At 41.9% G+C, this 24,585-nt stretch overlaps 1 protein-coding gene across 1 annotated transcript in view; it reads right to left on the reverse strand.

The window, feature by feature from the left end:
- Positions 1–6,779: 6,779 nt before the first annotated feature.
- The window catches only part of LOC145448067 (laminin subunit gamma-1-like), a 142,912-nt gene continuing 125,106 nt past the window's right edge, over positions 6,780–24,585 (reverse strand). Inside the window, exons 14-30 of the mRNA XM_080326392.1 lie at positions 23,269–23,490; positions 22,172–22,373; positions 20,818–21,008; positions 20,658–20,744; positions 20,383–20,589; positions 19,676–19,813; positions 19,359–19,547; positions 18,248–18,450; positions 16,562–16,665; positions 16,361–16,495; positions 15,319–15,523; positions 13,642–13,743; positions 12,754–12,868; positions 11,251–11,450; positions 9,484–9,642; positions 8,787–8,886; positions 6,780–8,413 (exon numbers count right to left, since the gene is read on the reverse strand). Coding sequence (XP_080182518.1) covers positions 8,154–8,413; positions 8,787–8,886; positions 9,484–9,642; positions 11,251–11,450; positions 12,754–12,868; positions 13,642–13,743; positions 15,319–15,523; positions 16,361–16,495; positions 16,562–16,665; positions 18,248–18,450; positions 19,359–19,547; positions 19,676–19,813; positions 20,383–20,589; positions 20,658–20,744; positions 20,818–21,008; positions 22,172–22,373; positions 23,269–23,490 — 2,819 coding nt within the window. The 3' untranslated portion in view covers positions 6,780–8,153. The remainder of the gene's footprint in view (positions 8,414–8,786; positions 8,887–9,483; positions 9,643–11,250; positions 11,451–12,753; positions 12,869–13,641; positions 13,744–15,318; positions 15,524–16,360; positions 16,496–16,561; positions 16,666–18,247; positions 18,451–19,358; positions 19,548–19,675; positions 19,814–20,382; positions 20,590–20,657; positions 20,745–20,817; positions 21,009–22,171; positions 22,374–23,268; positions 23,491–24,585) is intronic.

Consider the following 24,585-nt stretch of genomic DNA (forward strand, 5'->3'; position numbering starts at 1 on the left):
AGAAATAACGGCATGCAACTAATGACATGCAGGGCCGTAACAGCACTTCGTCAGCCCCCCCCCCCCAAACGTTTGTCGTGGGCCCCATATGATGATAAACCGAACTTCTGGGGGCTTCGCCACCCAGAACCCCTCAGTATCTACACTGTTTATCGCTAGCTGGGGCAGTGAGCTAAATCATCTTTTCTCGCCTGCACGCGCGAAGCGCGAAAAAGTTCTATGATTCATGATTAAATCGGTCAATAAGATCGGGAATTGCATATACATTGCTATCAATTTCTTGTCCTGTCTGCTCGCGTAATCAGATTTACCGGCAGAGCCTGGACCGTAACTGCCGCACCCAAAACCCCCCAATTGGGGGGGGGGTGAGCTCGAAGGGGGCCCAAAATTATTTCGTGAATTAGCATAAATTATAGAGTATTGTTTGAAAATTTATGCAACTTTTTCAAAAAATTTTCGCGCTATACGCGATTTCCAGTTGCCAAATATCTTGATTTTGGGGTAGGCCTACTCTTCCTCCTAGAAAAAATACGCAAGATTTATAGAAATGGGCATATCGGCGTTGGCCATTACCGCGCCACGATGCACCAAGACTCATAAAGTTTTAGACCATGTAACATGCGACTCCAAGAAGTGAGCCAGAACGATCGGCAGCGAGAAAACCTTGGCCGAAAAGGACTGCCCTTATGCTGACCGAAAACTTCGTTATATATACAAAATACATACAGGTTCAATTGTCCGTAGGTGCCTAAATCACTGGCGCCGAATGTTCTTGTCTTGGCAATCAGAACCTCACAAGACAAATACCATCCCGCAGTGAAATAATATACGCCAGTGAAGAAATACCAATTTGAAATCGTGTGCGTCTTCTAGTTTAGTAGCCTCCGTTTGGGCGATTCTATATTTTTGGTATAGCAGACAGCAGTGTTGGGATGACTCGAGTCATGACTTGACTCGTGTTAGACTCGAGTCACCTTTTTCGTATGACTTGACTTGACTCGAGTCACTTTGCTAAATGACTTGACTTGACTTGACTCGGCGTATCAAAAAGGTGGATTGACTCGTGACTCGGAGCATAATTCACGAGTCAATTTCAAGTCATCAAGTAATCGGTGTCGATAAAAATCATTGTATCTTGCATATGGTCGAATTGCTCGCGAAACGCTCGTGTAACCCGTGAAAGCGACTAATCATTCAATGATCGTACGTTTCACTGTGCCTTCATTGTTCTTTCCCAAATAAATTAACCGCAAATCAGTGATCGAAGATTATAGCTTACGATCTCGTAAACTAGTATAGTAAAGTAATTTAATAGTAAAATGTATATTTCTGTTTTCTGTTCTTACCTTAACCAAACCTCTTGGTTTATTGAAATTGACTTCAAATATAGTTTATATAGTCATCAACCATTGGCGCAGGCTCGAATGTATAGTGCATCTTATCAATTCGTTTCTCTATTCTCTATTTTGGCTGGTAACTATAAACTGAGGCTATGCAATTACTTACGTACTTTAGCAGTTCTACGTACATGTGAGCGATACAGCGTCTTCTTGCGTGTATATTTAACTCTATATTCGTTCATTGGTTCAGAATCAATGACCACTCAATCTGTATTTCAGACAGCCAGCAAAATGCAATGACATAATCATGCCTCATACTTCGAAAAGCCAACTTGACTTGAATTGTGACTTGACTCGTGACTTGACTTGACTTGACTCGACTTGACTCGAGTCACCTCCAAAAATCGAGTGACTTGTCTTGACTCGAGTCACCTTCGAAAATCGATTGACTTGACTTGACTCGAGTTAAAATGTGCAATGACTCGAAATGACTCGTGACTCGAAGGTAGTGACTTGATCCCAACACTGGCAGACAGGAGGTCACGAAATAACATCATGTTACGGGCCCTACAGTTTCCAAGACACCTCACTCAGCTCTACCGGTAAATCTGATTAAGTGAGCAGAGAGGGCAAGAAATTGATAGCAATATATATGCAATTCCCGATCTGATTGACCGATTTTATCATGAATTATCGAAAAGTTTCGCGCTTACCGCTGGCTCACTAAACAGTAGGCCTACGACTAATATCGTGGCAAAAGCGAATAGCGTGATTGGAGGTAGGTTTATCACCCTATGGGAGCCCAAAACCTAAGTTTTTTTGGGGAGCCTGACGAAGTGTTGCTTCGTTCCTGCCAACGGGTAGGCTATACGCCCGAAGATGTTTAATTATTATTTAGGAGTCCTACTTTTTCAAACGGACCTCACTAAGCTCTACCTCTAAATCTGATTACGTGAGCAGAGATAGGATAGAAATTGATAGCAATATATATGCAATTCCCGATCATATTGACCGATTCAATCATGAATTATAGAAATTTTTCGCGCTTCGCGCGTTTAGGCGAGAAAAGCTGACCCAGTAAACGCGCCCCAAAAGTAGATGATAGGTTGTAGCAAACAGTGTACAGCCTGAGGGGGTCTGGGGGGGGTGAAGCCCCAAGATGTTCGGTTTATCATCATATGGGGGCCCAAGACCAACGTTTTTTTGGGGGGGCAGACGAAGTGCTGTTACGGCCCTGGGTAGAGCTGAGTGTGGTGTTATGGAAACTGTAGGGCCCGCTGGTATGACTCCATAACATGATGTTATTTCGTGTCCTCCTGTCTGCTATATCAAAAATATAGAATCGCCCAAACGTAGGCTACTAAACTGAAAGACGGACACGATTTCAAATTGGTAGTTCTTCACTGGCATATAATTTTCCCCTGCGTGATGGTATTTGTCTTGTGAGGTTCAGATTGCCAAGACAGGAACATTCGGCGCCAGTCAATTAGGCGCCTAATTAAACCTATATGCATTTTGCATCAGGGCTGTGGAGTCGGAGTCGGAGTCGGTGGAGTCGGAGTCGGAGTCTGGGTAATTTTCGCTTGATGGAGTCGGAGTCGGAGTCGGAGTCGTGAAGACTATAATAGCTGGAGTCGGAGTCGGAGTCGGAGTCGGTGGGAAAATACTGACTGGAGACGGAGTCGGAGTTTGTGAGAATGACCCTGACTTCGACTCCGACTCCGACTCCAACTTCTCTATCATGAAAACATTTGCTTTCAAAGAATTTTCAATAGAATTATTATGTAGGCTACCACCAATCACTGTTATTAATAACCATACAGATCGGGTGCGGCCAGCCAGTGGCACGCAGGCCAAATTTGGCACACAAGAAGGTTAGGTGTGGCCTGCGAGGTAATTCTCGAAATTATTTATGACATCCGGTACAATTGCAAGGCCAACCAAAATTTGATTAGCATGACCGCGAAATTTGATGATGACTAAAACAACAATTCTGACGCATTGACGTATCCAGGGGCCAGCTACATTTATCCCATATCTTCGTATATGACCATAAAGTAGAATATTTCATAGCAGATTTATTTGACTTGAAATTTTTCTCGGTACTTCGCATGATTCATTGTCACTAGATTTCTTGCATTCAGTATTTGAGCCCCCTTCTGAAAATTATAAATACATATTATTCACAGAATTGAGTCTAACTATATTCGCAATTAGGAGATAACGTGTCGTCCAACATGCGGCTTCGCTTGTGCACTCGCAGCGATATCGTCGACAAAACATTTGCACAAAATGATAGAGGCATGTTCACTGTTCACTGTTCACATTTCCAACACTAAAAACGCCAAATACCTTGGTGTTTTACTGGATTCGGACATGTCCTGGAAGAGTCACATACAATCACTCAAACCACGACTATCGAAGGTATGTGGTCTATTTCGCCGCCTTAGCTACATTCTGCCAGTCAGCGTGCTGTTGATACTCTTCAACTCTCTATTCCTATCAAAGTTACAATACGGAATTCTTTGTTGGGGTGCTGCCTGCAAGAATACAATTGACCCACTGCAAAAACTTCAACATCGGATCATCCGTATCATTGCCAAAGCCCCACGGGGGCCTGGATGTGCAACTGATAAATCGCTTCTCAAAAGATTTGGTGTTCTAAACTTAGAAGATATGAGGAAGCTAGAAATTGCCAAGTTTATGTATCAGTTCCATTGCGGTCAATGTCCCTCAAATTTCAAGGACGACTTCACCTCGGAGACAAAAGCGCACAAGTACAGCACACGCGCGTCAACGAAGAACAACTACCATATGATCAGGACTGAATACAAGAAAACGCATTGCTCTATCAAGTATGCCGGACCCCAATTGTGGAACAGCATCTCGCCGGCTATCCGTCAGTCGTCGAGCATGTCCGCATTCAAGTCGAAATACAAGCAATTTCTTCTAAATCAACACTAGCCAGTCTTCAGGATTACCGGACCACGACCTAACATCGACCTCGCCCTCCGCCACATGCCACCCCATTTTGTCGCTTGCGTCTTATATTTCTCTGCATTACTTTTCATTCAGTGTGCAATTGTGCATGCCTCTTATTTACTTCGCCTAGGCTAAGGTGGGTGTCTGATCTTAATGGCTACTCCAAGTTGTTTCGACACCCTCCTATCTTTTCATTGTATCGCAGTCTTGTGATGTTTTGAAACGATGAAAATATTAATAAACCTGACTAACTGACTGACTGATACCGTCGATTTTGCTATGTCTGAACGTCGGATAATCCTGTCCTTGCCAAATGAGCCCAGAAGTAGGCCTATGCAGATGCGACCCACAATGTAGCCTATATGTTAGCAACATATTTATTGATATAATTCAGTCATTATCTTGCAAAAAAATTTCGCGCTTCACGCGACCAGGGCCTGATTGCGCACTGCGCAATTGCATGACATATTGTTATCAATTTTGGAGCGTATTGATATAAGTCTTGTTGGCAATGTTACCTAATTCGGTTCGCTCCTATCGGACGACTAAAAAAAGATTATCAACATTCCAGTTGCCCGCGCAATGGTTCGTAAATCTCAGGTGTCCTTTTGGCCGAAAAAGTTGCCCACCCATGATATACATAAAATTAGACATTACTTGCAAATTTCAACTCAGTTGCAGAGGGGAAGAAAATCGCAATATGCGTTTTCGCGATGCAGTCAAAATTGATGCAATTTTTGGAATTATACCATGATACTGTGACAGAGCAAATGCATCGGCTGGTTTTGTAAAATTGTAAAAATGATGTAAATACGACCAAACGATGCTTCCCACTTGATTAAATTAATTAATTAAAAATATTTGTAGTGTAGCTTAGCTGTTTGGGTCGAACAAATGATTAAGAAAGACTGCAAGTCCCAATCCTTGAATACTTGATTAAGTACATGTAGACTAGACATAGGCTATGGTCGTTCCATTTATGACCAATGTCTATTAGTAGTAAGAGTGTATGTGCTTGTAATCAGGATAGTGTGCAATGACAAAATTAGTAAGTTCAATCTCTTTATTATATAGTTGCTGACTCATACACAAGAGCTACACTTGGATTTTTTATCCGCATTTTTATTATACAGGATTGAAAAGATTGCTTGAACATGAAACTATGTCGAAATTTGCTGCGGTCTACTTATAGGCGGGAGGGGTGGCATTTTCAACGAAAGTCACAAACGGCAGTAGCCTACATGCTGCTACGCCACTGGTTGCGGATCCGCTAAAATTGGAAAATGATGCCCCATCATTTGTAATTCGCCTTGTAGAAGGAGTCGTGAAAATCAAATATCATAACGCATTGCGTAGAATACAGCCACAACGTCGTCAAATCTACATCGGCACGATAGAAGGATACTTTCGGGTATCGATATTTACCCGGGAAATCTATTTTGCTGTATTTTACCTGTGCGTCAGTTCATTTTCTCTTCATGGTGCCCGATTTCAGCCTTACTACTATTTTATTTGCTGTATATATCACGATCGTTTTAACGAGACTATTTCCATTTCGTTGACTCATTCCCATCAAATCAGTGTCAAATTAATTTTTCATTAATTAGCAATTTCATAATACCAACTCTATCACAGCCCAGTATCAAGATGTAAACACCTGAAAAAAGCATCAGGCATTCCTGGAACACGACATTTGGTCATATCAAAGTGTCGAAATTTGCCACCGTACTATAAATTCAAAAATGGTCGAAATTTCAAATTAAGATTGTACGGCCTTCACTGGCAGGAATTGAGCCAAATTCGGTGTGTAGCACTTTTTAGGCAACCTGACAATTTTATCATTAAGCGAGTGAAATTTCGAAAAAAAAGCTAAACTAAGCTACAGTAAAGCTAAACTGAAGCTTAAGCTAAAGTTAAAGCTAAACTAAGCTAAGCTAAAGTAAACTAAAGCTAAACTAAAGCCTAAACTACAATCAGGGCGCACGCAATCAACCAATCAATTTTACGTGCAATACTCAGCGGCCGCGGCAACACTAAACATGAGGTACAGAAAGGCTATGTGCCGCACCAACTATTAACTTTGAACATGGGCGAGGACGGCACGGTACCCGATATTTTGAGTGTTTGACATCGCCGTTAGTATTGTGTTGAACACTTTCTTTTGGTTATGCTTGGGATCGTTTGCTCTGTGAGTGATGCTTGCGGATTGATGAGCTACGTGCTTTTACTGATCCCGGTCAATCACTTAAGGATTCAAGGAACTAACCATTCATAGTGTGAATAGTCCCCAACCAACTCTGCTTTCATATTCCCAGTCCTGCCTGTGCTTCTTCTATCGTTGTTCGCCCCCCTCTTCTTCTTGTACCAGTTTTTCGACATATTAGCTGCCTAATTCTGACCCCTGTAAATTCGACGTTTTAGCTTCCGGAACAAGACCAAGCAGAGGAAGACGCGGTGTAGTTTATCGGTTATATATTTCAAGATAGATGCCTGCAATGTCATTTTCGGTAGGTACGCGGGATAACAGAAACGGCGTCGTCCGAAAACATTTGTTCAAACGAAAATTCCAAGGCTTCTCGCAGCTACAACATAAACCGGAAGGACCGCGATACCGACAACGACCACAAAAATCACACAATCCGACGCAGTTGCATACGCCCAGACACACACACGCAACACGCATCATCACCAACCGCGCAGAACACATATGAAAATAGGGTATGGAGAAAAGAGAAGTAAAAAAGATGGAAGACGCAGTGCGGCGACTTGCGACTCCCATTCGATGCTGTATCCAAAGGCCTTTCAAGACTAACATGCAAGAAAATAACGTATAACGAAGGGGCGACGATACATAAATGAACGGTTACTGATGGTCTCCACCTCGGGAAAACATGTAAAACGCAGACGTGAAAAGAACGGCGTCAAATATATGGCAGCTTAAAAATCAAAAACACACACGGTGACGCAGTCGGTGAGAATAGCTAGGCTGAGCAACAACCGCGACAGTGATGTCTATGAAGTTCTTAACAAGACACACACCAAAATCCAATATCACGGAGAGATGAGAGCCATATCTATCGCACCATCGGCTTCGCCCACAAGAACACACAGCAGTAAGTCTAATTTGTCGGATTGAAGTTCAATCTCAAAAAGGCACGAATCTTGAAAAATACAAAACGGGTAGAAGCGAGGCACTGTCTTGAAACAACCGGTCGGGGACGAGTAGGGTTCAGCGAGGTTCAAAATGGAGGTAGCCTGCTTCGAATATTGCGGCTTCGCAAACCATTTTAATCTCAGGAAGGCCGAGAGAAAGCGTGCGGATAAAATTGACTGGCATGATAAAATGCACGCAGTTAAATTTCCTAATTAGTCCGAATCGATAATTATCATCCAAAATAGGCCAGTGAAGTGAGACAACCAACGCTTTATCCGCTACGAGCTTCACAATAAAATATAGATAATGTTAAGGCAAATTCGTTATTAAAGACGTAATAAAGTGTGAATAGTAAGAAAAACAACGACGCGATACATTCCACCGGTGCGCCAGCGCCGAAATGGCGGACTATAATGGGCTCGAAAGCGTTACAAATAGCGAGACCCGCATTGCTGGGTACATGTGTATTTAAAATGAATGTGGCCGTCGGCAATACAAACCTTCCGCTCTCAAAAAAATCAGGGAAGACGCCGACGTCAACGTATTTTAACGGATTGAGTAAATTCAGCACTTCGCGGTTAGTATCTCGTTTAGTTTCTTTTATCCGTTTGGAATTTACGATATTTTTCTGTTTGGAAATTTCGACGCAGCGTGGTTTCGAGCGCGCGTGTCGCCGCTCACCGCTGCTCTACAGGCCGGTCGGCGGCCACGCAGTCGGTTGGCAGCGCCTGGTCGATGCGCTCGACGTTGGCCACGTCGGCGCGAAGGTACGCCAGCTCTTGGTCGTAGGCTTCGATAGTCTTCTGTTGCTCGGCTACGTCGGCCTGCAGTGATGCGATCTCCGCTTCGATGTTGGCCTCGTCGACTTGACGCTGTAGGCTGACAAACTGGCCTTCAAGCTCTGACATCTCGGCTTCGTCCAGGTCTTCCAGGTTTTCTGCGATTGGAGGTTTGTTACTCGCAACCAGAGTTGCACAGGACGAGAAATTTCCAGTTTTTTCAAATTACATCAGAATTAGAATTATAATGACACAATTTTCCCAAACTAGATTAAAATTAGAATCGGTACATTCGCAAAAACTCGGAAATTGAATCAAAATCTCGATTTAAAGAAATGCAACATAAATCGAGTTCATTTCATATCAAATCGGAGTTGTGTGAAAGAAAGAAATTATAGTTAATATTAGAGGATAGAAACATTTCACAAATTAGATTAGAACTAGATTACCGTCATTTCACTTTAATTTATCTAATTTGACGAATATAAATGTCTATAGTGGTCCAAGTCTTCTGGAAACGTGATAAGTTACCTAGATCGGAATGCAGCTGGCTGAGACGGGCGAGTACTTCTGCAACCTTGGCTTTGGCCGCGGTAGCTTTGGCCTTGGCGGCGGCGGCCTCTTTCTGCGCCTGTGAATCACAATGAACCATTTGGAAATTGAACTTATTCGTAATGGCATGAATCGTTTTGCATCTCGCAATTTCGGAAGTAGCTAAACGACAGTACTAACCACCGCTTTCTAAAATTTCCCCAGTACTCCCCATTGAAAGTAGTTTTGACATCTTTAATTCCTGCTTGTAATTGAGTAGAAATTCATGGCTTAACTTCTGCTCAAGTAAAAACGCCGACTAATCTGCTCACTCCTGCGTATCCAGTAGAAAGCCGCAGTATCCAATTTATCATTGAAGCGGAAAAATCAGCGTGCGACCCTTAATGATGACTCTTGGCCATGGCGAATCATTGTAGTGGGCTAGGGTTAAGATTAGAACCGGTAACTGATCATTAGGACAGTCAACGACGGTGAATGTAGACACGTTACGGCTTTGAAGGCACTGCTTGTGTGTCCTCTCAGAATGATCTGTAACCGAGTTACTGATCTGTACACAGGTTACTTACACTGAAATATTGCATTTCGTATGTTCAACACCATGTTCTATCACCGTGGCGATAGTGGTGGCATGCTATCACCACGTTTGGTGTAAGTTAGTTTGCCCCAAATCACTCACCTCAGCAACGGCGGATGTGCTTTGGTTAGTAATGACCTCCTCCCTCGCGATCGCTTCTTCCGTCTCGGTCACTTTGCCTTTCAATCCGTTGACGTCATTCTGCGCCTCTCGCACGTCGACAAGCGAATCCTCCGCGCCGTAACGAATCTTCTTGGATTGCTGAGGGGAAGCGACACGTCATAATACAAGATTCAAAAATAAGAGGGTCCCCTCGACTCGAGTCAACTTTTTCGTGTGACTTGACTTGACTCGAGTCACTTTGAAAAAATGACTTGACTTGACTTGACTCGGCGCTTCAGAAATATGGATTGACTCGCGACTCGACGCAAAATTCACGAGTCAATTTCAAGTCATCAAGTAAACGGTATCGATTGAATCCTGTGTATGTTCGGATTGCTCGCAATACGCCGGCGTCACTTGTGAGATCAACCAGTCATTCAGTGATTGTACATTTCACTGATCCTCCATTGTTACTTCACAAATAAATTGACCGCAATCGAAATGATCGCAGATTACGTTGCAGTACTAGTAGATTATTCTAATAGCAAGGTCCGTCGATCCTTGAGTTTGGATGATGATTGCAGACTGTAGCATGTAGCTCTACAGTTAATCACGTATTTAATTAGCAGTTCTACGTGTGCGTGGGTGATACAGCGCCTTTTTGCCCGTATTTAACTTTATATTCGTTGTTTGATTCAAGATAAAGAGCCAATTAGTTTGTTTTTCAAGCAACGAGCAAAATGTAACGACTTCGAATCATCAAAATTCAAGTTGACTGAATTGTGACTTGACTCGACTTGATTCGAGTGACCTTCGAAAATCGATTGACTTGACTTGACCCGAGTCAAAATGTGCAATGACTCGTGGCTCGAGGGTAGTGACTTGATCCCAACACTGATGGGCAGCGACAAGCGCGTCTGCTATTTACAGTAGGGGTCAGTAGAGTAGGGCTAGTAGGGCTACTTGATAAAATTGTTAGGTTACCTAATTTAAGCCTACACACCAAACTTGGTTCAATTCCAACCAGTAGCCGCATTGCTACAGGAGAAGAAAGTTTCCAATTATTATATAAAAATGTATAACGAAAAATTTTAAAATTTTCTGTGCACCCCATGAAAGTGTTAGGTTGTCGATAGAAACGATGTTCACCAAATTTGGTTCAATTCCAACCAGTGGAAGCGGAGTTACTGCCGTCGAAAAATTTGGATTTGAATAAAATAGTATTTACGGTGGGCCCCACTATAATAAATAGTTAAAGAATTGGTCACCGCAAATACTATTTTATTCATAATCCAAATTTTTCGACGGCAATAACTCCGCTTCCACTGGTTGGAATTGAACCAAATTTGGTGAACATCGTTTCTATAGACATAGACAACCTACCACTTTCATGGGGTGAACAGATAATTTTAAAATTTTTTGTTCTATATTTTTTATATAATGAATAGAAACTTTTTTCTCCTGCAGCAAAGCGGCTACTGGTTGGAATTGAACCAAGTTTGGTGTGCCGGCTTAAATTAGGTAACCTAACAATTTTATCAAGTAGCCAGTACGATTTGAGAAAAAAAGTCATTTTTGAAGACCCTTAATATACAGTTCTAGGAGAGCTCCAGAGGTTTTTTTCTCCTACTTGAACGAAGCGGGTGGTTGTGTTTTTAGATTACGTAAATAGTTTCAGAAGCACTACCTCTTACATCTTGTAAAGTGAAAGGTAATGGTTGCTTGGATTGGCATCACATCTATAGCATCGCAACTACAGCTATTTACCTCTTGCACGTCCAAGGCGATGCTCTGCGCGTTCTGCGCCTTGCCTCTGGCCTGTTCCGAGATTTCGCGAGCCTTGCCCAGCGACGTCTTAGACTTGTTGCTCTTCCGGTTGGCTTCGTCGATGGTGGCCTGGATTTCGGGGACGCGTTCCAACGACGAAGTGGCCTGCGCCTCGTTGTTCTCAATCTGGTCCGAGAACGCTGGGAATAGATCAAAATCCTTGTTACTGTTGTCCTCAGTACAGCAAAAACATAAGATTCTAACAGCAGCGACCGTGTGTACCGTGACGTATCAGCAAGGGTACTCAATGCCACCTCAGTTCAACCCAGGTTTGATCAATTTCAAAGACTACTCCAAGACAACTTCCTGTCGTTTCATCGTCGCAATCTAGTACAGCAATCTACACCGATGATGATTTCGAAGATTCTTGTGAAGGCAAAAATGCTAAAAATTTCAGTCCATTATATCTAGTCAACTGTTTGGTTTCTTGCCAAGTCCAATTTGTGTATGGATGTTGATAGAAAAGCGCCGCAACGCTCGACTAATCCCAGCCCGCGAGAGATGAAAATTATTAAATAGGGGAAATTTGCTTCGCATTACAGCGATTCCAATATTTGAATTCTAGGAATTGTCTAAACTTTATAGCAACACATTAGTTAAAAAAACTTTTCCCATGACAATGTCACACATTAAAACTGTCGCAGTAGAAGCAGTATGCAAATAATCCTACTTGCCTAAGGGAAACAGGTATATTACACCTACTTGTGTACAATGGTAAGGTAGAAGTACTCTTATAGACTACCTCTAGCTAGCTAAGCGATAAAGATGTATCGACGGGCTTACGAAAAGGGCGATGGCTCAAAAATCAGAACTACTGTGTTACATCAGCAAGTTGCAGTGTGAAATATTAGATAAATAAACTACTTAATCCGGCAAATTTCAATTGAATAAACACTAGAGCGAAGTGATGTATTCTAAGTTCGGTTTCAACGTGTCTCCGGAGAGCCAGCCGAAACTTCAATTCTACCCATTTTCCGGGCCTGGCACCATAATTCGAGAGTTCTCGAATATGAACCAAGTATTGATTTTTAGTAGAGTAGTGAGACTCGATTTTTTTCGAACGCTCAGTTCTTACATCTTGGAAATATCTTTTACACACCGCAGCGTCCAAAACAAACGGCAAAGGGCACATGTTCATAAAACTACATTTCTGTGAAGTAGTGATCAACAAAGGCGTTTTCTATAACATATTATGTCAAAATTGTGGCGGACTCATACGAAATTATTTCTGATCAAGTCGAACTGGCAATATTTCATTTGTGATCTCTGAAAGGTACATATATCAACTCTTCAAAATTTTTGCTATGGAGAGTACGACATCAAATTTATTGATACACGAAATCCCGATTCAAGACTACTATCGACTAGTTACTAGAGATTTCACCCAGCCCTGGCACTTGCTACAAACTCTTTATTATAAATGGCAATTCTCTACTAAGCTACCTTTGAGCGAAGCCTCGGTTTCCAGCAGAGATTCGTAGGCCGCGTTGCCCCTTTCCACAGCTTCCGTGGCCTTGCCCAACGCGCCGTGGGCTTGCGCCGTCAAAAGGTCGGTTGTCTACAAAAAATAAATGTGCATTGCATATACAGAGCTTCACGTGCTATCCAACTCGCCATGGAAGTCACAAAGTAAAGGAGGGTCAACACTAAGAGACAACGGGAATGACGCAGCAGAGTCGAATACCAGTCATTTCAACGTGGTCATCTTAATGAAGTGGACTAATTTCCAGCGAATCAGCATCATATTTGTTCCTGTAATTAGCAATAACTTTATCGAAACGCTATCACAGGCCAATCTCAAGATGATATTGTGTGAAAAAGCGTCACTTTCTCTTCAGGCGTTCGTAGAACACAATGCTTTGTCATGGCGAAGTGACAGAATTTGTTACAGTAAACACTATTCTTTTATATCATGGTTGAAATTTTATATTGTAAGAACTTGGTTTCTACCAGCTGGAATTGAGTCAAATTTGGTGTGAAGCGTTATAGGCAGCGCAAAATTTCCTAACCTAGTCAGAGAAATAATGTAGAAAAAACTTTTAAACAGCCCCAATGTGCAGCTACAGCCGTGAGAGATCCAAATGAATTTCAATGTGGCTAGTGTAATTGCGAGCGGCTCAACGATATCTGTTTCAAAATCACAGATCACAAATTTCTGACCTCAAACTGGAGTAACTAAACGCTGAAGCTAATCTTACAAAATTGATGGCGAATGATAGTTGGTTGAGCTGTAAAAAATACAACATCGTGCCTCGGGAGAACACGATAACGCAAAACCAGAAGATATATTAACACGCAGTTCGTGGTCCCCTCTAGCGAATGGAAACTTACGTCTTGAGTAGATTTCGAATTGCCGAGAAGGAAATTAGCGCGATCAATGTCGGCTTGAATCATGAGATAGCCGTCCATGAATTCTTCGTTCAGATCCGTTCTCTGCAAGAAGATACGCCATTAGCACCGTTACAAGACCGCACAACAGAAGTCTGTCGGTGGCTGAAATCGGGGGTAGCCTATAGCCGAGGTTCACATACCGTCGTTATTTCTAAGATGAGTCCTTATGAAATTACAATGTTCTTATAAGATTTGTCCCAACTTTTGACTTGGCCTTCCGACTTTTGCCCCATTTTAAAGGCCCACAAGAGGCTTCAGTTAGAACTGGGCGAAAGTGAGGAACTTTGTTTAGTCACCAACTTCCCAAACGAGCCACGAACAACTTTTTTAGTAATCACTTGAAAAATTCCGCAGTTAGACCAGTGGTTCCCAACGTGGACAAATATCGCCCTCTAGGGGGGGGGGCAAAAATGACGAAGGGGGCGATAGGGGGGCAAAAATAGCGAAGGGGGAGATAGGGCGGCAATGACGCGTCAAAATCGACATCGAGCCGGAAAGTTGACATTTTTTTTTAGTCAACCCACCGGTGATTACAGTTTGTACGCCCATTTTTCGGTACACAAAATTTGGAGGGCGATGATCGGTGTTGAGCTTGATAAGGGGGCGATGGGTCGAAAAATGTTGGGAACCACTGAGTTAGACTGTCATTTTCCGTCCATGTTGATGGCAACCCTGGGTATATCAGGAAGGCTATCTGCCCAATATCATGCCATAGGCGCCTACCGATAACCTAGTTTCATATTTTGATCACCTGTGACAACGTAACAAAGCGATTTACACACAAATGGAACAATTCATGAGCAGACCAGAATGAACTTTTCCAAAATCTGGGGCTAGGCAGCTAGCGACGGAAAGCCAACTAGATTGTGCAGCATCAGAGTGGTTTCGAAAGTAACAAGCAAAGTCATTTCATCGTTCAAAATTAAGCACTAAACCCGCATACATGCAGAGATAGTCAAAAGAAACATCGACATTAATCAAGAACAAAGAGAAGTAATGGTTTTGAGTTCAGGAAAAAGTACCTGGCGGAGAAGTAGGAAAATACTGGAGTAGGTTGGAGAAATAGATTAGGCCAAGGCATCAGAGACTTTTTCACTAGTTTAGAAGTCACTAGCCCTAAAATTGGCAGTTTATATTTGCAGCACTGATGCAAACTAGATGCCGGTACAATTTTCGAAACTTAATTCCGATACCGCAACTTTCAGCAGTTAATCAGATGTGGATAATTCAGAAAATGCAAGATATATATCAGTGAATAAGACAAAACGACTAACGATTTATAGGTCTAATTTACTTCGGCTACTGCGACTCATGGGCTATTCCGTTCCTTATGGGCCAAATCGTCATCAAAAATCCATTCACAAAGTTGTCGCAATATTACTTTCGATTTTTCGTAAATCCAAAGTGTAACATGTCAACGGTTTTACCTAAAAAAACTGTTCAAGTAGAAGCGTAAGTAGTCCTAATGTGGGCAAAACCTACCTGATTACTACGAAAAAGTATAAATTTTTCGTTACAGAAAGGTATTGTGGTATAAGTAGCTTCTGATCACATCTGTATAACACATACGCGATGAATAGCGTTATACCGGCGCTCAGATAACAAAACCAACCTTACCTCTGGGCCTAAGCCTTCCGCGTTCTCGTCGACCAGCTCGATTTCAGCTTCCAGATCGTCGACGTTGTAATCGGGCAGGATAAGTTTTTCAGCCTCCGTCAGCAGCTGCGTCGCGTTCTTCTTAGCCGCCTTTGTTTTCTCCAAGGTTTGCTCCGCGTAAATCGCCAGGTCGTCGCGGCGAGCGATGGCGTTCGGCAGTCGGGTTCTATTGTAACCAAATACCTTGTCACCAATAGACAGGAGGGTGGCCATACCGTACTAATATATAAGAGGTTATTCTACGATGTCAGCAAAATCTGATGATCTGTATCGCATAATGTTCACTGCATGAACTCAAGATTGACTCAACAGTCTACTGAGTATTTGGAAGTGTCGCTGATAATTTAAAAAAATTGCCTCAGCATAAAATCCAATACCTGAATTACCCTTTTTCTAAGTGCTGAATGAGTATTGTTGTATGTTTCGTGTATTATGCCACTGGTTATTGATTCCACATGTATATTGTTACAACTAGCATGTTGCCATGACTGCCGTTTTTGTTATTTATTTGTATTTCTGTTTTTCTTCTCCTGTTATCCTACATTTGCAGACTGTCCACTGTTAAAATGTTTAAAATCATACTGTATTGCTTCACTGTCATGGAGGTGACAAGTAACAAGACCTTTCAGGTCATTTCGTCACCTCCAGTCAAATTTTGTCTTTTAACGAACCAATCAATGTCTGTCTGTCTGTTAGTCTTCACCCCAAAAGACGATGCCTCTCTTTTAAGATTTGTCCTTTTTTGACTTGAGGACTGGGTCAAAGTGACAACCTGGTTTATAAGCCAACACTCTTCAAAACAAGGAAAAATCTTATAAATAAGGATCCTGCCAATAGGTGATCCAGTGTTCAGCAAATTACAACTAGTTTATTAGCATTTTAGAGTCTAGTGCAAATGAATTCCATCACAAAGTACGCCAATCTCGCTATTAAACGACATTCCGGTACCAGTTTTGTTCTCGTATAGCTACAACGATTGCTAGACATATAATATCACACTCACACTCGCATTTCGTCAAATGAGTCGATCAATGTATTCAACGTCGCGATAGAATCTTGAATAGCGTTCAGCGCCTTCGTCGACGTGTCGAGGGCGTGTTGCGCCGTGGACACGACAGATCCGGACTCTTGCTCGTGCCTGTGCGGGTAAGCGATTGTTTAAAATGGGTAGATGTTGAGAGGCCCGATAAAACAACCAACTCACTGGTCTGCAATCGCTTCGGCTTCGTCCGCGAGACGCGTCATGTTATTCTCTTTCGACAAACTGTCCAGGGCGATCGACTTAGCTTGGTCAATATAGTCCGAAGCCTGCGGAGAAGTATTTGTTTTTAACGAGAATGGATTCATTGAGCGACTCATAATTAGGGCTGGGCAAAATCGAGTACCTGAGTGATTCGATTCTGAATACCGTGACAACAGGATGTATTTGGATGGTATCTTGGATCCATCCTAGTTTCATTGTTAAAGGGACACTGTACTCTTAAGTTGAAAGTGCGGAAATATTTTTGGACACGAACCGTTTTCCTCAGAAAGCCACCATATTCGAATTGCAGAACACAAAATCTCTATGGTATTGAGGTAATGCATCATCGCTTCCTAAACCTTTGTGGAATTTCTGTATAATATCGATGGACCGCTATCTAAAATTCCATCACAACATTGGTTAACAACTATCTTGATGACTGGGCAATAGGGCTGTTCAAAAATAACTTTTTCTTCTGGATTCCAGCCATTCAGGCATTAAATTGTCAGGTTACCCTGAAAAACGCTGCTCACCAAATTTGGTTCAATTCTCTCTAGTATAAGGCTCCGCAGATCCAATTAAAATTTTTAATTTATAATGAAAAATTAAAAAAAAAAATTTCAAATTTTTCTGTCGATCCCACGAAATTGTTGAGCTGTCTTCAAAGACGATGCAAAACAAATTTGAGTCAATTCGAACTAGTAGAAGCTGAGTTATTGGAGTTTTTCGTTGATAATCCTCGGATTATCACCGATCAAGGATAATCCGAGAATTATCAACGAAAAACTCCAATAACTCCGCTTCTACTAGTTCGAATTGACTCAAATTTGTTTTGCATCGTCTTTGAAGACAGCTCAACAATTTCGTGGGATCGACAGAAAAATTTGAAATTTTTTTTTTTAATTTTTCATTATAAAAATTTTAATTGGATCTGCGGAGCCTTATACTTGATAGAATTGAACCAAATTTGGTGAGCAGCGTTTTTCAGGGTAACCTGACAATTCACTGCCTGAATGGCTGGAATCCAGAAGAAAAAGTTATTTTTGAACAGCCCTACTGGGCAACCGTGTTGATAAAGTGCAAAAGCGAAGAAATGCGTGTCAGAAGTTTCATCAAGAAGCGAGGAAGCGTGATTTCGATACCACAGAGATGGGCGAGATGAAATGGCACCACCCGTGAAAATCATTTAGTTGCAGTACGAATACGATGACTTTCAGAGGAAAAGGGCTGCTGACTAAATGTTTTTCACTCTTTACTTTAATTCGAGACCGCACCGTATGCAGAGAGTAGTGCTCTTTCAAGCGGCGAGGACGTAACGTAGCCCAGTCATTCTAAGCCTATTCTCTTTGGCGCCCAGAGGTGGTCAAAGTAGAAATAGAAATAACATTGTACATGTCTACTCAAATACAACTACAAATATCGATTTACAAATTAGATAAAAAGTAATTATTCCAGGCCAAGTTTTGTCCGAAAAACTGAAAACCGTGAAGTAGAAGTAGTAGTGATCTAAAATCATAATAACTTGAGTAAGAAGTGAGGTAAAAAAACCTTCGGACAGTCGAAGTACTGTGATACACCTGGCTTAATAAACCATACATTGCGTCGCCTAAATTTAAATGAATACAAAAAGCAAACGGTGAAGCCAACCTCGACCAGCTTTGCGTTGGCACGCTCCAGCGATTCGTCAATTTGCGTCATGAGCTCCTTGGTGGCCACCATGGTGCGGTTGGCGTCTTCCACGCGGGAAGCGCAAGAGTCCACGTTGCCTTCGGCGCTGGCCACTTTCACGACCAGCACGGATATTTTGTCGTTGACCTCGTCCACCTTGGTGTTCAGGTCGTTTCTCTTGTCTGGAAGGAAAGGCGACGCCGGTTATCGTATCCAATCTAGCATTGAATTAGCAGTGATGCCCCTGCCAGACTTGTACAAACTACCAATTTCGACACTTTTGAGTAATTCTTGTTGTAGATTTTGAAAAGTGAATAGTTCTAGCTCCAGTTGGCACATTTAAAAAAAATTAGTTGCAAAACGACTAGAAAACACGGGTCGTCGTTTGGCGTGAATCGTGATACCGGCGTTTTGTTGTGCGATGTTCTTGCAGCCATTGCTAGCTCAATGTCATTACTACTAAAAGTGGCGTAGCCAGTGAGCGGGTTTTTGGGGTAGAAAGCTATCCCAATTCAAACTGGTACTGTTGTTAATGAGGAAAGCCAATCCGATTAATGACTTGCTTCAGAGTTGAATCTAATTAGTTTAGTTAGCTAGTTGTGGAAAATTTTGAAAAATCAATGCCCCCCTATTTGCTTCAAACTTTCAAAAAATGAGAAATGGTATTTCAACTGAAAAACTGATAGTAGGTACATTAATTGGCTATAACATATCCGATTAATTTGATGGTTGAGCTTAATTTTGCTTTGACAAAGTTTTACTTGCTGGCTTGGTGATGGAAAAAACCTGTCTCGTGGGATAATGAATATCCAAGACAGTGTCCCGCTTGGTCTCATAAAGTACCATCGTAGAAAACCCACATTCGCAAAGACGTGACCATGGGAAAAGCAACAGCAATGGCACGGCTATTTCATTAGGGTGCGATTTGCTTAGCTTTGTAAAACAAAGAGAAGTAAACTCAAGATAGCACTAACAGATAGCTTATTACTGTACTAGTATTTTTGTAAAATTCTAATGCGTATATTTCATGATAGTACGGTAGACTTGGAGCTCCTGGTTGTGAGCTCCTGATCAAGATAACCCAAAATACCTGCAAGTTGATCTGCTTGGTCTTTGACTTCTATCAGGGTGTCTTTAAGCGTGTCTAATTGTTTCGTGAAGTCGTCTCCCCCGGTAGGCGGAGCATCGCCGATGGTCGCCACCAAGTGTTCGAGTCGGTCCAACTCACCGCGGTGGATTTGAACAGCGTCTTGCACCAGTCCATAGCAGGCGGGGCATTCTTTATATAAAACGCATCATTATAGAAACATTTAACATTCATGTCATATTTAAAGAGCAGTGCATTAACCCAAATAAGTGTTCCATACTCGTATGTTCACAGATCGTTACAAAACGATTTCAACTTACCGATGCAGCCTTGTGATAGGTCGTGAAAATTCTCCTCGCATTGGTCGCACTTCATGCCGTACACGCCCGGCTTACAGTCGCACGAGCCGTCTTCGTTGCATTGCAGGCTCTCGCTGCCCAACGCGTTACACTCGCAAGCTGCCACACACAAAATATCTCAGCACATAGCAGTTTGACATGGGACTGCCAAAAATGCCGACTAACGACATGAGACGCACACATTGTCTCCACAGTCGGCCACAATGACATCACACGTTTTAAATCAAATATTGGGCGGGAAGAGCGTATTTTGTACGCAGTGCTTCCGAAAATAAGAGGTAGATACTTGATTACTGACCACCTCTGGTCAATATAGCAATATGACAGCTATCGAAGCATACAAGATATTATTGCAAATTTTGAATAATATTCGAACGTCAGCGAAAATCAAATTGTATCGTTAGATCGCCATATCTCGTATAAGCACGTGATAAGAATATTATCGAAGGCAAAAAAGGAAGCATAAGATATTCATATGTTACCTAGCAGCTATCACGCGGATCTGCGATAGTTGTCAATTCGATATGGGTCGATGAACTGACGGAAAGTTGAATTTTGACAGGACCGACTATACGCGTCTGCAGATTAAAGCTCTACTAGACCCAGTACACAAAATCTATATTCCTGTACCAAGTCAAATTACAAATCGCCGCCGGACACTGCTTTACCTGTACATCCTTGACGGGTGAGGTTGTAGTAATTATCTTCACATACATCGCACCGCTGACCGCGTACGCCCGGCAAGCAGGCGCACTGCCCGCTGTCCTGGTCACACTTGCCCGTGGTAGCGCCGATCGGGTCGCACCGACAAGCCACGCATCCCGTGCCGCTGTTCAGATCCCAGTAGCCTTCCTTACACATATCACAGCGTTGTCCTGAAAGATATCAATAGGTTGGTTTGAAAATTGTCACGATGCTCTTATACGCTCACGCAAATACTGACCTGCCACGTTTGGAAGGCAACTGCACTGTCCGTTGACCGGGTCACAACGAAGAGAGTTTGTGCTTCCGAGAGAGTAGCACTCACAAGCTGTAATATGGAATGAGTTTATTAAATATCACCATCATGAACATAGACATTAGCACGTTTCCATTAACATTACCTTGGCACCGTTCCTCGTGCACCGTGCTGAGCGGGTTTCCGTAGTAACCTTCCAAACAGTTTTCACACCGAAGCCCCGTCGTGTTGTAGATACATTTCAGGCAGTCGCCTGTTGTAGTGTCGCAGTTCATGACGGCATTAGAATCGATGTTGCCGTTACAGGTGCAGCGTTGACAAGTATCCACACCAAACCTGGGAACAACAATAGCGTTCGGTGGCGACATAACAAAAGCAAAATATCTTAAACATTACACAACATTACACAATCTAACTACACATATATTTCATTACTAAGATAACCAGTGTAAAAAATGATCATACATCATAAATCAATATAGTATTAGAGGAAGAAAATCATGAAAATTAGATTATCAGTTATCACGAAAGCACGATACTGAATATATATTGCAAATCAGTGCCTATATAAAGTCAAAAACTTTGCAACCTGCATTTCGTTTTATTGTAGATGTTTGCGCTGTCGGTGAACTTATCATTTGACATTTTACAGCTTGTAGCCTACTTTATAGGCTTACCGTTGCATACGGCCCACTGTCTGCTCATTGTGAATCATAAACGGTCAAATGAAACAAATAGGTTGACACGGCGTTATGCTCAACGTACCGCAATATCCTAACTTGAGCGAGGCTGCATGGGCATTGGTTCTTATATCAAGACGCGCATGATGAAAACTTGTGACGTAGACAACATTGTCAGAATGAAGCAACACGGTGTGTCACCAGCAGTGTACGCACAACTTCAGTGTTACCAGCCATCTACTGCTGCTGTTGAACGTTCTTTCTATATTCCTGGCAAGCTACTAAGTAGGGACAGACACCTTCTACCCGAGAATGTAGGAAAGTATCTTTCGTTGTACTACAACAAATTTTAAATATTTATACCATATTGCGTTATGTAACTACTGGAATTCTTCATAGGTCAAGATTTCGTTAAAATATAGTTTTTCACGTAAAAGTTTGTCAGTTTTCAAGTCTAAAAAGTTTTTTCAGGCCGAACTACTTCTTAAAGACGGACAGTTCCAACCAGAAATGGAGGTGGTACAATTTTAACACTATGTGTGCGAAAACACCTAACTTGCATACATGAGGTTAACTTTGTCAAAATCAAATTTTTCAAGATCAAAAACGTGGAAGATTTTCAAGTCAAAATATTCCGTTTTTTAGGTAACAATCGCCCTAACCATCACAAATCATATGTATCAGTTGAGTGTGTGTCTTGACTGCCAGTGAACCCCGGTTTGAGAACCACTGTCCTAGAGTTTTGGATGACTACTCATACAGGGTGTTTACTTCCAATAATAACTCTATTGGGCATTCCATAATTCCACTTCAACTCACCATCCGTCCATGCAGAATTTGCAATGGTTGCCGTAGTGACCCGGCAGACAGCTCAAGCACTTCACAGAGTCATCTTCGGTGGGCGCACACGCTATGCCATCCGGGCAGGGGCACGGCAGGCACAGTTTGTCATCCATGTAGTAGCCGACAGCGCAGACCTCGCAATGAGCACCGGCAAAATTGTCCGTGCATTCGCAAATTCCTGAGAATGATGAAACAGTCAGCTCCTATAGACTAAGATTTCAATGGAGGAAATAAATTGTACGGATTCAAAATTGGAGCGAATATGGCAAGTTGTGACCATGGCAGCAACAAACTTTTGAAGTATACGGCATAATAATAGCATCACTGAAGGCAAAAACGATATACGACATACAAATCTTCAATTTGTTTCCTTTGTTTTGTGTTTTTGCTCTTCGCGTTTCATAATTTGAGATTTATTGTACCTTTTCTTCAAATACTTTAATAGCTGGTTGGCGGTGCTAAACTTGAATATTCTGCTCAAGACTACATTCATTGCAGCTAATTATAATCAGAAAAACAGTCAAAATACGCAGGCCTCAAAATGTAATTCGAGAAAATGTGGAGGGGTCGTAAGCTAAAAACTCATGATGATACATATCAAAAAGATTCCGGGGAAACGTTCGGTTCGACATGATCCAGAAGATCACTTTATTGGGCACTGCGCATATTTTTCGGAATGCCCTGAAATGCACTACTGGACTAAATTATACTTGTACTGAAAATAACAGCATAATTTCTGTAATTTTGATTCTTCATTTTCAATCATCTCTACCTCTACAACCCTTGCCAATTCTTCATCTTCTGTAATCTGACCTCTTCATCTATTGCTTAGAAATAACGATTTGACTATTGGTGAAATTTCAAAAGTTTACTTCAATCTTGCCATTTTCTTTAGGGACAGTTTGCACCCCGGATTATGTGCGTATTTACCAGTTTTACTGTGAATATAATAAATAATAATGTACAATAAGTTTATAAATTATACTGCAATAATTGCAATGTTCACGAATGGATTCTTGAAATGGATGTTGTGGTGAAAGCTGTATCAAATACTATGGTCAGAGTTCACTCACCAGATTCAGGGTCGCATTTGTCCCCGTGTCCATTGCAATCGCACTTGACGCACTTCGAATAAACGCCTCCGTTTGCAGTAGCACGCGTGAACCCGGGTGCACACGACTCGGCATTGGTCCCCAAATAATTTTCGGCGATACAATACTCGATCCAATCTGCGGGCTCGCCGGTGCCGCCCTCTTCGGCGGTATCAAGGGTAACGGAGTGGAGAAACGTGAAGCCTGTCGAAGTCAATACCACGAGTTTGATATTCGCACATATAACGTTGTCGCCGAGTGTATGGAAGGGTGTGGCACACAGAAATTGCGGAGACGCAATAATTTTGCGACGTAATGAATTACAGGAGCTATATATTCACTATATACTCAATGACTTGCAGATAGGTTGAGAAGTTTGACAATTAAAAAGATATCTCTTTTCATTACTTGCATGGTTATCAACATTATGGTTACAGAATTAATTAAACTTGTTCTCTCTATACTCGAGTAGGACATCTTCGCCTTCTCCAACAAACAAACCAAAACAGCACAAAGCGTTATCTGTCATAGCGTGTCGTCGGGGCAGCGAGACAGTTATCTGTGATTTTCTGGCTAAATATTCACACAACATTGGCAGACTGCTCAAAAATACTCGAGTACGGACGATACTACGTGACCTTCACGTAACGCATGAATCAAAATCCAACATGTGTCTTTTGAAATCGTCGCGAATGATTTCGAAAAATATCCAAATCCCACAATGCTTTTTAGTAGTTGTAAGGTGACACATGATCTCATAATGCAATTGCGACGAGGTAAATCGGGCGAAATGCGAATACAATTCTCAGGCTATCGACTACATTTTACCAAAATATGCATGTATGCAATCAGCATATGCATATTTTGTTGACTTGGTATTTGCGTCGAGTGGTGGGATTGAAATGGGCTGGGATTCAGTTGTGGACGGTTCTATCATGAAAGTCGCATTTTTCAGTCAGTTCTGTTACAAAAAGTCATAGACCAGTAACGCATACTGGTTCACCGATCGCATAAAATTGGCCGAATCCCACCACTGTTTGTGTCCCTTCTCTGAGCTTAAATGTAAGATGAATCATTATGTCATTTCCTAGGCCACACACCATTCAAAATTAACACTTTCCAATATTATACTCCTCTATACATCATATTCCGCAAGATTTATAGCGTATGAACCTCTCCCAATCTCTACACCACTGCTGCCCTACGGTTAATATTATCAGTGTACAGTAGGGTTGTTCAAAAATAGCTTATTTTTCCGGATTACAGGGATTCGCAGATTACATTGTTAGGTTGCCTACA

The sequence above is a fragment of the Botryllus schlosseri genome, chromosome 10 (genome assembly GCF_051294905.1).
Source record: "Botryllus schlosseri isolate E-star chromosome 10, Bs_hap1, whole genome shotgun sequence".
Lineage (NCBI taxonomy): Eukaryota > Metazoa > Chordata > Ascidiacea > Stolidobranchia > Styelidae > Botryllus > Botryllus schlosseri.